The 18,537-nt window shown below is 32.6% G+C and overlaps 1 protein-coding gene across 3 annotated transcripts in view; it reads left to right on the plus strand.

Moving 5' to 3' along the window:
- The window catches only part of LOC143057770 (uncharacterized), a 50,634-nt gene that overhangs the window by 22,298 nt on the left and 9,799 nt on the right, over positions 1-18,537 (plus strand). For all 3 annotated transcript variants that reach the window (XM_076231161.1, XM_076231163.1, XM_076231162.1), the window contains one exon: positions 17,999-18,535. In XM_076231161.1, coding sequence (XP_076087276.1) covers positions 18,034-18,535 — 502 coding nt within the window. In that variant the 5' untranslated portion in view covers positions 17,999-18,033. The remainder of the gene's footprint in view (positions 1-17,998; positions 18,536-18,537) is intronic.

An 18,537-nucleotide genomic window follows, 5' to 3' on the forward strand; every position in this document is an offset into this window, starting at 1 on the left:
TTAATCGGACGAAGAAACAATAAATTGAAACAAAGTCTATTCTTCATTGTACTAAGGATAAGTTATTTTCTAGGTTGTTTTTTTTAAACAAATATTTGATTTACTAGTAGATATCAATCCGTGTGTTAGCCAACTTTGATTGCATATTGTTGTCGACGTCCTATCTGGTTGGAATCATTTCGGCGTTCAATATTTCTATAAAATTACATGAGGATTTTTTTTATCATCACTGACGACCGTATCATCCGATAAGCTTCTATGTAAACATTACATTTTCATAACATTTATTGTCTATTATAGCAAATATATATTGGTAGAAAATCCATAGTTTGCGGAAACCTTAGAACGATAGATGATTATCCGACTCATTATAAATTGACAAAATTCTGTTATTTCAGTTGATTGAGAGGATAGTTATAACATAAGTCTGCATTTGGAGCTTTTTTGTTGCTGTATGCTTAACCTATTTTAAGATAAAATGTTTTATATATATATATTCATTTATCAATATAAATCACAGACAAAATACGATAGGAGGGTTTGGGAATATTAAATCATTATATAAAACATCGCATGCTTCATTGTTATAATTTTATAAGCATAATGAACTAAAGTCTACAAAAGATTTATCATTGCCAAATGCAGCTTAGGTATATATTCCTGAAGTAAACAAATCCTGAGTATTTCAAACACTTATAATTTTCATTAAAGCATAAATTTATAAATATGACACAATCAATTACAATTCAGGTTAACATAGAATATAGCTATAAGAAGATGTGGTATGAGTGCCAAAGACACAACTCTCCATCCAAGTCACTATTTGTAAAAGTAAACCAGTATATGTCGGTGCATTGACTCACATCAGCAAGCTATAAAGGGCCCAATTCATGACTTCTTAGTATTGCAAAACCATTCAAACAGGAAAAGCAACGATCTTGTATATATAAAAACTTAGACATGCGTCAGATATACGTGCCAAGTACTTAATCGCCTTTGATACAGTTCCATAAAAAAAATATAAAAATAGTCAAGTGCACAAGTGGACAAGAAGAAAAAACACTTTACTTTTAACTGTTATTCTGTTTAACTCATTCATTCCTATTTTATTTCTGAAATGCATAAAAAAGTCAATAAAAATGATTTATAAAAAACAGTTTGAATGAATACAGTGTTTCTGTTATAGAGATTGCAGACGACAAAACAATTAAAATACAAAAAATGTCTTACATTTACAAATTGCCATGGTCAAGGAAGGTACACTATACATGTATTTGAAAGTTGAAAATACAATAGATATGTCCGACTCCAATGAAATGCACAACACAGCGTTTTATTGGACAGAATCTCAATATTATAAGCCCTAAAATAAAGAGAACGTTTTCTTCTAATCTATGCAATAGTTTATGTTTATTATCGAAACATTCATGTTACATCATCTTTTTCTAATTTTTCCATAAAATAATATAAATGCATGAATGTTTTTATTGGCTTTTTAAATAAAAATATTAATTTTGACAGCAGTTTCTTAATTCTTTGAGTAAATATCGCGTTTATTTGGCATAAGGAATAATAAAACACAGAAATGTATGACCTAACTTACATTTTGTAAAAGCTCAATTACTAAAACATACAAATGTAATTCATGACCATTTGAAAAGTTTTTTATAAATTATTTTTATCGATTGTTCATACTTCAGGCAAATACTAGAACGTGGTTGCAGCTTTGGCTAAACATTCAAAATATTTATTATTAAAGTAAAACCATCTTCTCAATTTTCAAAGGGAAGCATATTGATTTGAATAGATAGAATGATAGTTTCAAATTAAAATTGTTATTAAACTGCGTTGTTATTTATTGATAAATTTACAGTATCATATCGTGTTACGCTCTGTTTCAATGGAGATTTTAATTTGGGAAGCAGGACTTTATTGTATTTGCAACCAATTCTTATTGACATATTTCTCGATCATTTTACCTCAACCCCATAGTAAGGATGGAAAACAAAAACGTTAATGTGTTTCGGGTGGGACGTTCAAAAAGTTGGACGCAAATTGTTATATAATAAGCGGGAAAACACATATAAATGAGTTCAGAACCTAAGACTTTGTAACGATCAACTTATTACAGAGGATTTTGTTCATTGAAAGTTAAATCGTGTTGTCAGTGTAATATGTTTTATTGTTGATTCGAAGCGTTATCATTCGTAATAGACATAAAATATTAAGTGTTTGTTTCTACAATGGAAAACGGTTCTATTGTTTTGTAGATAAGTATAACCGCAAAGTTGACATTTTTTTCATCTTACTTTGTTTTTTTTTTTTTTTTGTTAGATACCTTTTGGTCATATCGAAAGACTTGAAGTTTTGAAGTAGTTTTACGTATACATGTTTTATACTAGTCACTTTTTGGGCCCTTTATAACTTGCTGTTCTGTGTGAGCCAAGGCTCCGTGTTGAATACCGTACTTTGACCTATGATAGTTTACTGTAATTAGTTAAGACGTCAGTTTTATCATGTAAATCTTTTATATTCATTTGATAAAATTTACTGTTTGCAATAGCATAAATTGTTCTATATAATAAAGGATGTTCTTATCACAAGCAAAAAAACCCTAGCCGTATTTGGCACAACCTTTTTCAACTTTTGATCCTCAGAGCTGTACTATTTTTAATCTTTTTTTGACTTTCGATCTTTTATATCTGGGCGTCACTGGTAAGTCTTGTTTGGACGATGCGCGTTTTTGACGTAATGAATTCTAAACCTGATGCCTTTTGTTATCTATTATTCATGTGTTTCTTTGCCAAATACGTTCTGCTATTTATTTGTATTGTAGTCCTGTATTATTATGTTATCATTTTAATGTCATATTTAACAAAGCCATCAAAGTGCGAGGTTTGGCATGCCACAAAACCAGGTTCAACCCACCATTTTTTTCTTTAAAATGTCCTGTACCAAGGCAGGAAAATGGCCATTGTTATATCATAGTTCGTTTCTGTGTGTGTAACATTTTTACGTTGTGTTTCCGTTGTGTCGTTTGTTTTCTCCCATTTTCGAGTGTGAATTCACATTACTATAAGACGTGTCACGGTACTTTTCTATCCCAAATTCATTATTTGGTTTTGATGTTATATTGGTTATTCTCATCGGATTTTGTCTAATGCTTAGTTGCTGTGTGTGTTACATTTTAATGTTGTGTCGTTGTTCTCCTCTAATATTTAATGCGTTTCCCTCAGTTTTAGTTTTGAACAGCGGTATACTACTGTTGCCTTTATTTACTTTTACAAATAGAGAGTTGTCTCATTTGGCACTCATACAACATCTACTTATATCTATGTAGTTCCTTTGATTTCGACTTTTGATATCACGGTAGCTTCAAGTTGGTATAGTGTATGAATGATTACTTTCATACATGTAGGAAAACAAAATTACCCGTTTAGTATATTGAATGCCCTCTTATGCAATGATAGAAATATGTTGAAGCGTTCAGAAATATTTAAATAAATTTTGTCATATAAACAACACAGCACCCTTCTGTGGCAAGTTTATCTAGGCATTTACCAGAAACGAAACAAAGATGTAAATAAACAAGGGAGCTATGTATTTGACATTTAAAAAATAGTGACTCTGATGACGGTTGATCAATTCAAAAGGTTGATATGTTGTACATCAGAAAAGTGTTTCGTATACATAAGACATGCGGTACCCAAATCAAAACATTAAGGTGGTACCCAACACTTTACCTAAAATTAATTTGACTCGTTTAATTTTCTTTAAATTTTGACAAAGTATTTTCTTTGACCCTTTTACAAAAATATAATAATTTCAAAAAATTTGAACCAACCGTTTTATCAGAAAAATTACACTGGTTATATAGCAGTTTGACAAAAACTTATTTTGATCATTGAGAAGCTTGACATTTCCTTAACAACACAACGTAATTAAAACGTTTAGCTGATTTTACAGAGTTATCTCCCTGTAGTGTTAGGTACCACCTTAAGAAAGCTAAATCAATAGCAAAATTAAACCGTATTGAAAACTCAAAAACTATTCCGTGTGGCAAATCAAGCAGAGGGTATCTATGTCTTGAAATGTTTGAATGATATTGATATTTTATGAACAGTAAAGTCTTATATCTGTATAGATATACCAGTTTAGGTTTAATATACATGAGCACTCAATCAGATATTTTTAATTGCAGTGATTGCTTTCTTTTAAATACATTACTTTGCTTGGAACAAGATCTGCAGCAGTGGACTAATAGTAAGCACCCTTAAATATTTGACATAATGCGAACTATGTGACTTTTGTGCAACGTTTACAATCATTAAATGAAGTTAATGTTTTACTTAAATGAGCGTTTGTATTGCAGAACCTAATTGTACTGTTCTATAGAAAAAAACTTTTAGACATTTGACAGACGAAAATAAGCAACTCAGCAGTAAAGAATTCACTAATAATGTCGACTGATCAATAAAATAATGGTTTTTACACGTTTTTCCATTTTATCACACATTTATAGATTGTATTTGAAATTATCTTTTAGACTTTGATCACCATGGCTGGGATAACTTCAACATTTCAACATACTAGTACTATATGTTTCCCTCTTTGTTATTTTCAAATGTGAATTATTCACTCCTTTGAAGCATAATGAAGTGATGTTTCCATAAAGATATCAAAAATAATGAGTAGAAATAAAACTTTACAAATTTGAAAGCTTCTCTCATATATTTATGAAACCTGATTGAGATTACAGTTATTTTATACGTCTAGTTCAAAGTTTTAATGAGTTGTTTATATGGTAATTACTCGTTATACATTGCTAATTCTAACGCAACAAATTTGTCACGTTCATTTTGATTGGATAACGTCACATATTTACATGGCATCAATTGACAATTGATGCTATGGGACGTACGCGCAAGCGCAGACGCCATATAGCAAACTTTAAATACATGTTTTAACGTTGTTTTCAGTCAGTTTCATTAGAATGGAGATAACAATATTGTATTTTAAGCTCCGACGGCATCAATTGGGGATTTGATGGTCGCAAATACCCGTTTACTGTCTCCGCTAACGCGTCGCCAGTAAACTTAATTTGCGACCATCAAATCCCCAATTGATGCCGTCGGAGCTTAAAATACAATACAGTTATCTCCTAATTATTACTATAATATTGATATAACAATGATGTCTTTATGGCTTCCTTGTAGATGAATGTTATCATGATATCTTAATTATAACCCTAATGACTATTTCATTTGATGTATGTTATATAAGACAAATTAAGTAACTTCAACAAAGAACTTTATATTAACTTTAACAAATTACAGTATAAAAAATATAAAATTAGGGTGGTTAAGGGCGGTGCTTGCACGGAAAAAACGTGAAATAAGACATCATTTCACGTTGAACGTGAAATAATTTCTGTCATGAACTTTGCACGAAAAATAAAAACTTTGATGTGAATCTTTTGTAACTGAGTCCCCGTCCTCTTGTATATATAAACTCACTGTTTTACATGATATTCCCTATATAGTCCTGAAAGTATACACATTTATGATATAAATGATTTACGGCTTTTAAAAAAGTATTGACCAATCTTCTGAACTTTTAAAATGCAAATAAAGGAACAACATCATAAGGCCTTTCCGCCTTATCACAAAAACAAAGTTCAATCATGGCAATTTTTTTCTTGGCGATCCCTGCCTAGCATTTGAAATTTATTTGAAATATACCGTGCACGCAAAATAAGCATTTGAAAATTACGATGCCCGTAGAATTAAATATCAGAAAACATTGAACGAGGCACCTGTCTTGTACGAATGAACGTCAAATAAAAAAGTAAAAACACGTTAATCCTGAAATAAAAAACGGGCGATCACGTTGCACAAAAATAACCCTATACCACCCTCTCAAATGATATGAAAAACCCAAGAAGTGTGTGACCATATTTTTGGAAGAATGCTTAAATTGTGTATAAATTATTGCATCCAAGTGGAAGTTATCGTTTACATAATATCTTATTACTTATAAAAAAAATTTATTGACTTCAATTTACAAGGTTGATTTCTCTGATATATTTCCCTTGACTGCTTTTTTTTATTTAAATTTTAATATACACGCATGTACAGGTATTCTGTTCTCTATTGTTTGGTCGGGTGGTTGTCTCTTTGACATGCACATACCCCATTTCCATTCTCAATTGTATTAGCTGTAAAATTCACTCCATTTGTATGTACTAATAAAATATTCATAATAAAACACTGGTCCATGTATATGTATCGTATTTGAATATTACAAACTGTCTTTCATAAACGTCATTTTGAATGAATGAATGCATGAATGAATGGTTTGTTATAGTGCAACCTGTTTATAAGATATACAAATTAATACAATATTACATTACAGCCAGCCAGATAGGCTTACGATGCACTGATGCGTCCAATGACAAATATTTCATGCATATTCAGGACGAGAACAGGTTAAACCATATTAAATTTGGGTCCGTTAAAGCAGACGATGGAATGTTTAATTATAGACATTATCCAATTCTGCTATAATAATAAAAAATGATACTGTGTTGCCTATTTAAATTCATTTACACCCGTCAGAAATGTTGATCATGAATGCGTAAATACAAAATTTTATCCTGGTTACTATGATGAGTTTATACATATCCATCGATCAAGAACAAACCATTTGTTGACTGAATTCTTGCTTAAATTTTTTTTTAAGAGAAAACTGATAGATTCTATCGAAAACAATCGTTCAAGTCTCATGTAAACAGGATATCTTAATATATAATAATGTGTTAAAATATAGTTTATCAAATTTAAATACGAAATAATCCTTGGCTGTTCCTGGCGAAAAACGACTCCACCCTGACACTAACCGGCTTCCGTAAAAAAAAACAGTAGGTTATTGAAAAATGGACATAAATTGTTCTTTCTAAACTGTCATCTTTTGACCCTTTCAGAACTACAAGCATTAGCCTTTCAAAAAGAGCTAAGTCGACTCTTAGCTGATGAAAATGGAAAGTGCTCTCGCTTTGTAGATTTATTTATTTACTAGAATAGCCACGTGCATCAATCAACAAATTTTACCACAAACGTGAGGTCACACGTTATGAAGTAGTATATATCGTTTAACGTTTTTGTTTACGAAACTCCAGAAGATTCGACTATTTATAGATAAAAGTTACCTGTGTACCAATATCATGAATATGCATGATTAATGACCAGGCAAAATATAATTGCTAAAATAGAGAGGACAAATCCGATACTCTACGGGATGGAAGGACATTTACTAGGTTTGGATTGTCCTAACCAATCAATAAACTTTGATTATTCACGTCTCGTAATATCTTCCAATCAGGTAGCAAGAAAAATTCACGCACTGACTGTCCATCGTTCAATTCTTACTATCGACTCCTAGGAGTCGTAATTATAATCAGTATATATACCATGTAGAGAAAGCGTTATTCGTCAGATACGCATCATTAAATGTATCCTCTACTCGCCCTTGGACGTGTCTGCTATTCATATAAATGACCAACCGCCAAACGTATACTTCCTCGTTTTATTCTCTAATGTCGGAAGAAAAACTTCAGGCGACCATAATACTAGTTTAACGATTAGGGTAAAAAAACGGATGATATGAATAAATACTTAAAAGTAATTTGACGAAGTATTTAGAAATTAAAGTTGTCTTCAATTGATAATTCGTTCTCGTCGAAAATGTCTTTCCCCCTTTCCTTGATGATAAAAAATTGATATTTGTCACGAAAGGATAACCAGTATGAGCTTCAATATTTCTCTTTCCTATCGTGTTGTTGAAAGTTATATGTATGGTGTATGATTAAAAGATTTATTTGATTGTATTAATGTGGATTCCCAGACGCCATACATGAGGGTCTGGATGGGAGGGGGTTCTGTTATTCTGTAAACATTAAATTTTCACCCCTTTTTTCTCTAATCTTTAAAAAATTAACCCCTTTTTTCTCCAATCTTTAAAGAATTAACCCCATCTTTAAAGAATTAACCCCTTTTTTCTCTAATCTTCAAAAAATTAACCCCTTTTTTCTCTAATCTTCATTTTTTTTGCCCGTTATTCTCTAATCTTCATTTTTAAAGGGCATTATTCTTAAATCATTTAACCCCATCCAAACCCTCATACATCAATAACGATGCTTGAAATGATTCATACAGAAAATGTAGGTTATTAGATGAGTTTACTTATATTTCTGCTCAAGGACGTTATAATAATTGAAGAAAACAAAATGGACAAATGTTCTTTCATATGTAATAATAACAGCGAAAAACAATATAATATATTATTATTAGATATAAGAAGATGTGTATAGATTGTCTACGAGACAACTTTCAATGCATCCAAATTACAATTTGTAAAATTAAGTCATTATAGGTCAAAGTACGGTCTTCAACACGGTGCTCCGCTCACATCAAACAGCAAGGTCAAAGTACGGTCTACAACACGATGCTCGGCTCACTCCAAACAGCAAGGTCAAAGTACGGTCTTCAACGCGGTGCTCCGCTCACACCAAACAGCAAGCTAAAGGGCCTCACAAATATCACATGTTATTCAGTAAACCTGATTCCCTTTGTTTATAACTTCCCTATACGGAAGCCTCACGGGAGTTACACTGAAGACGCACGTATGCAACATAGGGAGGCATGAATCATAGACATAATAACATGGCAATATCTTCATTCGTGCCAAAACACGTTATTAGTAGGTCTAATAAGGTGGTGTCTTTATTTCTGGATTCTTTCTTCATGTCATTTTTCTCCGATACTGTATTGCTTTCCCTTTGCATGCCATTGCTAAAGGAGCTACCATTTGAGTTTTATGGGGGGGGGGGGGGGGGGGCTAGGATGAAATTTGAAAAAAAATAGGCAGGACAGGAGTTTTGAGTAAAAAAAAAAAGGCAGGATGAGATGCTTGCAAAAAAAAAGTCAGGACGACAATTTAGGTAAAAAAAAAAGTCAGGATAAACTAAAAAAAAAAAAAAAAGAAGGCAGGACCGAACAGAGAGAAAAATAAAAAGACAGGACAGAGATTACAGCTAAAAAAAATGCAGGACAAAATTTTTCATCCTAGCCCCCCCATAAAAAATCAAATGGTAGCTCCCTAACTATCACGTCTTTAGTATTTTTTTGGTGCCCATTTTCTATATTTTTTTGCCAATTGTTCACCATTCTTTAAACCCATTTTAACTTTTTTATAATGTGTCTAAATGGCAATATTCTCGTACATTGTATTATGTATTACAATTTATCTCTTAACAAGGAAAATGGTAATAAACTTTAGTTTTAGTACTTTAATGTAACCTTTAAATGAATTTCTACTTACCACAAAAATTCAAAAAGCAATTAGTTTTGACGACGTTATTTCTATTGCTTGGATACCATTTTGACATTATAAGATGCAGTTGATGATGTTGGAAACACTTCATTCCCTCTTTCCTTCCTTTGGAATTCCACATGACATTTGAAATTGTTTCGACCTGTGATATGCTACACTGATTTTAAAGATGATGATTAAAAATTACTTGAATCCGTAAGCTGCAGCTGTCTAGTATCATTAGTGCATATAAAGCAACTCGTTCCATTTAAAATAACGTGTACAATCTTACACAGATCTACAAATCTTTACGGTTTATAGGGGACTCTCTCATGTGAGGTACTTATTTTTTTCTATATATAGATTGATCTCCTTAAAAAAGCATTCAAAAGAGTTATACACATACATACTGATTCAAACAATGTACAATAAAATTGAGAATGGAAATGGGGAATGTGTCAAAGAGACAACAACCCGACCATAGAGAAGACAACAGTAGAAGGTCACCAACAGGTCTTCAATGCAGCGAGAAATTCCCGCACCCGGAGGCGTCCTTCAGCTGGCCCCTAAACAAATATATATACTAGTTCAGTGATAATGAACGCCATACTAAACTCCAAATTGTACACAAGAAACTAAAATTTAAAAAAATACAAGACTAACAAAGGCCAGAGGAGAAGTATATAAAAACACGTACACACTATAAAAAAAAGAAGATGTGGTATGATTGTCAATGAGACAACTGTCCACAAGAGACCAAAATGACACAGACATTAACAACTATAGGTCACCGTACGGCCTTCAACAATGAGCAAAGCCCATACCGCATAGTCAGCTATAAAAGGCCCCGATGTGACAATGTAAAACAATTCAAACGAGAAAACTAACAGCCTTATTTATATAAAAAAAATGAACGAAAAACAAATATGTAACACATAAACTAACGACAACCACTGCATTACAGGCTTCTGACTTGGGACAGGCACATACATAAATAATGTGGCGGGGTTAAACATGTTAGCGGAATCCCAACCCTCCCCCTAACCTGGGACAGTGGTATAATAGTACAACATAAGATCGAACTATAAAAATCAGTTGAAAAAGGCTTAACTCATCAGATGGACAAAAATACAAGTAGACGTGGCTGGGTACTTGTACATCCCGATAACAAAAAGACACTAGGAACAGATTTGAGAGTACTCGCAGTAATCTGACAGCTACTTCAAAGCCACTAACAACTTATTTAAAAATAATGTATTTTAAACTAAACTATCAATTCGTACACATCCAACTCCAATGGATTTAGTATAAAGACGTCATAAACGGTCAGAGAAAAACATGACCTTGTGCAATGCCAAGTTACAGGTATCGACAGATTGTAGATCCATGAATGTGTATATGTATATAACATACTAGTAATATTTTATTTTAGTTTGCTTTTAATTTACTGATAACAAAATGATCTTATTACAGTGTTTAATTGGTAACCTTTTAGAATAGGTTTATTTAAAGGAGCGATAAGTTTACAAGGATCATTTCTAAATTTCCGACCACGGTTAACAACATTTCCGTAAAAATGAGGATGTGCTATCCCGTTTGAAATAAGTTTTCTACAGGTACAACCAAACTTCAAAACCAACTCTTTATGGAAAAATTTAGTAAAGGTTTTAAGTAATTTATGGTAATGATATCCCTGGTTTAATAATTTACAAGTAATACATAGATTGCATTCGTTAAAATCAAAAACATCACAACAGACACGGGCATAGCGAACGAGCTGTGAAATATAAACACCGTAAGATGGTGCCAAAGGAACATCATCATCTAAAAATGGAAAATTAACAATAGGGAACGAAAAATCGTCCCTTTTGTCGTAAATTTTAGTGTGGAGTTTCCCGTTTAAAACCGAGAAATCTAACTCCAGGAAAGGACAGTTATAACTGTCTAAATTTGATTCATTTAAAGTAAGTTCCTTGGGGTAAATTTCAGCAGTATATTAAGAAAATTCTTGATCATTTAACGAAAAAATTTCATCAAGATAACGGTAAGTGTTGTTGAATTTATCAATTAAATGTACGTTTATTCAAGATGCAGATTCGGGTCTAGGATTTGGGAAAAAGGGGGTTCTAATTAGCCAACCTTTAAATTTAGACTGATTCTTGCCCTTAAAATCGCCCATGGAGAATTTGAAAAGTTGGCAGGTATAATGCTTCTTCTACACATACGTGTTTTTTTTTTTAATAGACACATGTAAGTAGAATAAGAACGTGTTTCTGTAATAAGTACGTGTTACTAAAATAAGCACGTGTTTCTTGAATAAGCACATGTTTCTGGAATAATCACGTCTTGTTTGAATAAATAAGTGTAAATGAAATAAGCACGTATTTCTGGAATAAGCACATGTTCTAAAATATCAAGTGTTACTGCAATAACCTATCTTCAAATTCATCCTCATGTCAATTACATAATTCTATTTCCTTTATCAATATTGCAACTGCCGACATGCAACTAATGCAAAATATGTTGTTTGTTCAAACTATTTGCAAAGATCTTTAATATAATTAATTTAGAGCTATGCCTTAATGCAGTTCTTGTTACCATCAATGTTGGAATTTCAATTTCCTAAAAGAAATCCATTAAATAAATTCGGGAATGTGCTTCTGATATTATTAGATTATTTGTATTAGTCCTGGAAGGCATAAAATTCAATTAATGACAATCATTCGAGACTTCTTACGACTGTTCGATAGTATTTACGTTCTGGTTTTGGTCATTATTAAGTTATTGCATTGCAACTGGAGAGTTTAGAAAACCTCAAATTGTTAATGATTGGAATGTAATTAACGTTCTAGTACCATTTGTATCCCACAGACTGTTAACTAGATTGCATTTTTTTCCTTTTTGATGAAAATGTTTATGTACGTTCTTTCATTAAAAGTTATTGAACAACTCCGCTTCTTAACCAAGATAACTATTATATTGACCTCATTGTAATTCAAATGTACATTTGTAAGTTGTCCATCAATTTAAAAGAATTTAGCAAATTAATTTCTACCACTGTAAGCATTGTGGTTGACGGCCATTCTATAAAATTCGTATTAAGATCAATCTAAACCAACATGAACAGAACTGTCCCTGATTGTTCGTAAGAAAATATACCTTAACTTTCACTAGCATTTTGGTTTTCGTTAAAATACGCTCTTATCTATTTTCACTATAGTTACGCGAAGTTTGCACAGATCTCGTAAGCATGCAGTTTCGAGCCTTTTTTTTGGTTACATATTCAGAATACACCATTATGTGGTTTGTACGTCAACAACATATTTCAGTCCTGCGGATTTTGAACAAATCCTGAAAAACTTTAAAATTGACTGGGATGAAATAGTATACATAAAATAATGAGAACTTTCATTTATTTAGATAACTTTATTTGCAATCACTGTAACAGTAACACGTTCTCCTATCATCCTACGTGTATATACTGACTCTTTTGCACTGAAGAAAAACATGACCAATTAAAAATTTTGAAAGTACCAAAAGGATTAAATTGATAAATCTATTTTCAAAGCATATTGACAAATGTGTTTGTCGTAATACGCATTCGCGGTTGTAAACTAATCATTCAGAATTGTATACGTGACATGCCGAAGATCACGATATTACGGATAATGATTCACGTCACCTGCTGCAGCAGACGTAGTATGTTTCCCGGTCGTGATTGAAATTCTTGACATTAATATTTGTATATTCCGTAGGCATACTGAATGTTTTACGGAGGGGAACAACCTACAGCAGACAATACTATGGATAATATAACTAAGATTATAATACGTTCAAAGAAAGTCTCCCTTTATTCTCCCGACCTCAGTAATGAAATACTTCTCATTAAAATAATTTGGTCTGCTTTACTGCAATGCATAACAATAAAGAATAACCATGGCAACTAAATTGTTGATTAACTTACATTTATCAAAGGATATTTATCCGGTTCGATGATGAATGCGAAGCAAGCAAAGGTCATGTGTACAATTACTAAGCCATGCCAATAGAGCTGTAAGAATTGAACATCTAGAATGATTAACGTGAAATTAATTTAATATTTTCGTCTATTTTTTTTTTTTTTTTTTTCATCGAGATGAGTATTATAAGCAGAAACCTTGTCCTTTTCTAAATTGTCGTTGAGTATATGAGATGCATACTTCTTTTTCTGAGTAATTTGTATATGACATGAAAGTGGTTTATTTTTTTTCCTGATCATTTTTCAGCCAATATTAAATTTTAACGAGTCTAGACATAAGAAACGTCAGTGGCTTTCAGGACCCGGAGAGGTAACAACCGAATAACAGCCAGTAACTCGATACTGATGTAACAACATTAAAATAACTATAATACTGTTGTCTTTTACAATTTCTGTTGTTTTGTTGCCGTCTCAATACCATGTACTCCACACCTGTTCTTGTCTCCAAGCTAAAGATCTCTTTTTAATTTGATCATGATAATAAAAGCAAGAAATACTGATGCAGATCGGAAATTCAAAAGGCTGTCAAAAATATTTGTTCACATACAGCTTTGGTTGAAACCCACTTACCAACCAAAATGTATACATGACTATGTACGTATATCCCTCCGTATTTTGGAGCTACCATAGAGAGCTGCTAGAGTACAGTGGAATCTTTATCCAGAGATGTGGTTGTCGTCTAAATATACCAATGATATCCCCTGCATATCAGGGGCAGATCTAGGATTTTGGTAAGGGGGGCGAAAAAATTTTGGGGACTTTTTTTTTGCTAAAAAACATAAAATAAAGTGTAAAATGCATTTTAGTTAAAGTGTAGGGGGCTTGACATTTTTGATGCCGTATTCTCTACATTGATTGTCCATTATAAAATGATTGAATGGATCCAAAGCTATATTTACTATTTAATATATGTGTAGTGGAATTTGTCAGTAAAAAATGGACATGGGAAATTCCCGTTTTTTGTATGGTTTACTTTACAGATTTTTTGTTGTGAACAAGATATACGGCTATTCAATGTAATTTACATTACGACCGACACGAAGAAAAACAAACAAGAAATTTTTATCCATTGAAATGTTTGGTTGAAATGTTTCACCCAACAATGGAAGCGAGGGATACAAATCAACCAAAAGGCTACGAATGAATCGGAAACGAAAATGAAGTTGTGAATAACGTTCGACATATGGAGTCATATAGGCCACACCCAGCAGGCCGGTTGCAGTCGGGCTTTGAAAAAATTATTCAGTATATCAGTATATCAGTTCGACAAGAACAGACCTTCCGGTCAGATATGGGATTCACATACAATCCTCCCCCCCCCAAAAAAAAAAACACAAAAAATATACGCCCGGTTTTTTTAGAGTGTAATGGAGTATAATATTCTGTTGGGTGGAATTATGATAAAGAAGTCAATACGTCCTTGCTCAATACTTTGAAGGCGTCATCCTTAGCCTAAACATGTTTTACTGTAATCTGAATTTCAAAATGACTGAGTGACGGTTTTTTTTCGACGTACTTGTCAACTCCACCGTAGCGAATCACATAACTTTGACATAATCAATAATATATTACAGTGAATACGAGCGAAAAATATCTTTATAAGTGGAGAACTGTTGCATTAAAATTAAGGCATACACAGCAAAATTCACGAAGTCTAGGCTGATTATTAATCATAAGTGCCAGCAAAGGGGGGGGCGTACGCCACCCTCTGAATCCGCCACTGCATGAACTGCCACTGTCGTGTTTAATTGAGTATACTGTATAAGAATTTCTATATTTCATAATTATAATCATGATAATTAGAACATTTCCCTATAATGATATTGTAATTTGCACGAATGACATTTTTAAATTAATCATGTACACATATATTGCGCACGACTACTTATTTTACAAATACAATAGTTAAGACGAATGCCTAGGGACTCAGATCAAAAGTACGATAGTTCATCAATGTCGCCAAGAGGCAATTGACATGGAAATAGACTGATAAATTGGATTATTTTTTTTCAAATCGTTTCCTGTTTTAATAATCATTCCAATATTATTGCCCAATGTTGTCGTCTTACCATTGATGCAATTTGCTAAGGGACTTTTCTTTACTTTACGTCGATTATTCGGTGAGTTTTTTTACCCTCCGACTCAAAAACAAACCATTGCTACATATTATATACATATATACGTGAATTTCCCCTTGCTATTTTCTGACAATATTACTAAATTACTACACTTGATATGCCAATTTTCATCTTCTGACAATATTGACATATTGCTACAATTTCATTACTTAAACGACTGAATTGTGAATTATTAACAGCTTTTACATGGAATTGTCAATACTTTTTTAAAATGCGAATAAATAACAAATTAACTCATATTACACGACGCCATTACTATTTTATCAAAATGAAATTGCATATTATGATTTTGTTACCGTTCTCAGAAACAAATACTTGTAACATACTTCAACTTACTCTTTCAACACATTTGGAATCCCGAATTACGTTGGTTGATTTGATGACAATTGTGAATTTCTAAAACAAGTCTGTGTTGGTTCCCTATGCGATATGGTATAGGTCAGTGCAGAACGGTGACCTAAGTTGCTTACGATCCATATACGTCATATCGGACTATTGCGGATTGTTGTCCTATTAAATAATACGAAATCCTTATTCTTTTAAATACACTTTTCCTTTTGTACCCTCGAGACATTGTGAAAACTTCATACATACGAAAATAAACTCATCAAAGATACCAGGATTGAAATTTTGTATTTGCACTAGACGCGCGTTTCGTCTACAAAAGACCCATCAGTGATGCTCGAATCTAAAAAAGTTAAAATGGCAAAATAAAGTACGAAGTTGAAGAGCATTCAGGACTAGAAATTCCTACAAGTTTTGCAAAAAACAGCCAAGGAGTTCAATTTTTAAAGTAGAAAATCGTAAGTATTTCAAAAATTTAAAGTTTTGTAAAGCATTTTACGGGATCCAAATTTCTAATAAGAGCAACAACTAAATTTGTTAAAACCATGACGCCATTGACGATTTGTAGGCATTTTCCTACCTAAAGACGGTTCCTAAATGGCTACAAGTAGCAAACAAAACAAGTATTGAAAGATATGCTCTCTCTCTCTCTCTCTCTCTCTCTCTCTCTCTCTCTCTCTCTCTCTCTCTCTCTCTCTCTCGACGATTTGTAGGCATTTTCCTACCTAAAGACGGTTCCTAAATGGCTACAAGTAGCAAACAAAACAAGTATTAAAAGATATGCTCTCTCTCTCTCTCTCTCTCTCTCTCTCTCTCTCTCTCTCTCTCTCTCTCTCTCTCTCTCTCTCTCTCTCAACAAGTCCATTTATTTGTTTACTCTAATCGACTTCGAACCGATTTCTTATATATACATGTAATAATTAAAAGTTTGTTTCTCTATGCATAGTTTCCATGCATGTTCGTAACGTACACAATTGATTAAGCTTTTACTTCATCCAGAACCATTTGTACAACTGACAAAATAGACGAAAAATAAAATAATTTATTCAAGATTAGTCAGAAGTATAGATTTTCAATTTACCAATAATTGGTCCCAGAGGTTTTTCGTGCATATTGCATATATATTGTTGTCAGAACACAATACAATTTCCATCTTTTATAAAAGAAAATCTAAATTGATCGCAAATTTGGTCTGCTTTGTATTGGAGATTTTACTCAATGGGCATTGTATACGTTTTATAGTTTAAAAATTACAAGTAACGCAAAAACGCTTAAACTATCGTATTTATTTACAGTTCCGTTTAAACGACAACAACAAAAAAGATTTTTTTCAACTAAAAATTCAAATATGTAGAGATGATTTATTTTTGTGTCTTAGATTCGTTTCGCAAAAACATGATCGATTGTCATCTGCAGGTTTCCTTGTTCGTTGTCTGAAGGATCAACCTGGTAATGAATAGTTTATTGAGCAAAGCGTTATGCCTATAACTTTTACTTTGAATACTAATGTTAATTATCACGTTTTAATTACCCTTTTCATATTTTATGATGTTTCTTAAGTTATATACTTGATCGTTAAGTTGGAGAGGTATAGAGCTCGAATGTTTTCAATTAGTCTTACTAACCTTTACGTCTTGGTACATTTACAAGGAAAATTAGTTGTTCAATTTTAAGGAATAGTAGGTATAAATGTTAACAATTACTAGTAGTCGGTATGGAATGTCGGCTGCAACGTAACGAAGTATATTATTCAGTTTGAAAGTGTGGAGTTGGTTATCTCTAGACCACACAATGTTATTTGTGTTGGTTACCAATCTACCTAAAACATGTCATGTGTATAAGCTCTGATTACACGGATCTAAACACGTCCCATTCTACTTTCTGTGTTATAACCTTTCGGAATCTTCTGGTTTTGACGGATAAATACACACCTGACCAACACAAGTTTGCAGACTGAAATTTCACGATTGGCTGATGTAATAATAATCAGTTAAGAAAGTAACACGGATCATTGAAAGCAAAGCTTAAACATAGTATTGGCCTTTTAATGAGATTTGCTGTTTTCTAACAGCAAAATATTTTATATAATTTACAGTAAGCATATTATGCTTATTTTGTCCAATTTCAGGTTATTACGATCGGCTATTCAGCACAGCATCAGAAATGGACTTCAAATACAAATTGTTTGTTACCAATAATTACTGGATATTCTTAGTGGTAGTTGGATATATTCAATTAGTGGTCACGGCATCTTCTAATTGTCCGACATTCTTCAAACAAACTGGACGAAAGGACGAGGAAGTTAACGTAACAAAATCGAATCTACAAAACTGTGCACTATTTAATGACCTTGTCGATAAACTAGAGGCGCTCAATATTCTTATACCACGTGATACCTCTTGCTATTCATTATTGAAAGTAGGGCAGACATTTGGACAAAAAGATCAAGACTCAAATTCTCAGACTTTCAGTGTCACATTCCATTTTCAAGAAAATTTCAAAACTGGAAATATACCAGATCAAACGTCGATTGACGCAACAATGTGCACCACCGGAAGTGTAACCTATCAGGCTCAAGGGAGACAATCACATATTGAAAATGATACCAATAATGGAAATGATACTGTTGCCCTAGCAACGAGCATAAATGATGGAGATTCATCAGGT

This window comes from Mytilus galloprovincialis, chromosome 13 (genome assembly GCF_965363235.1).
Source record: "Mytilus galloprovincialis chromosome 13, xbMytGall1.hap1.1, whole genome shotgun sequence".
Lineage (NCBI taxonomy): Eukaryota > Metazoa > Mollusca > Bivalvia > Mytilida > Mytilidae > Mytilus > Mytilus galloprovincialis.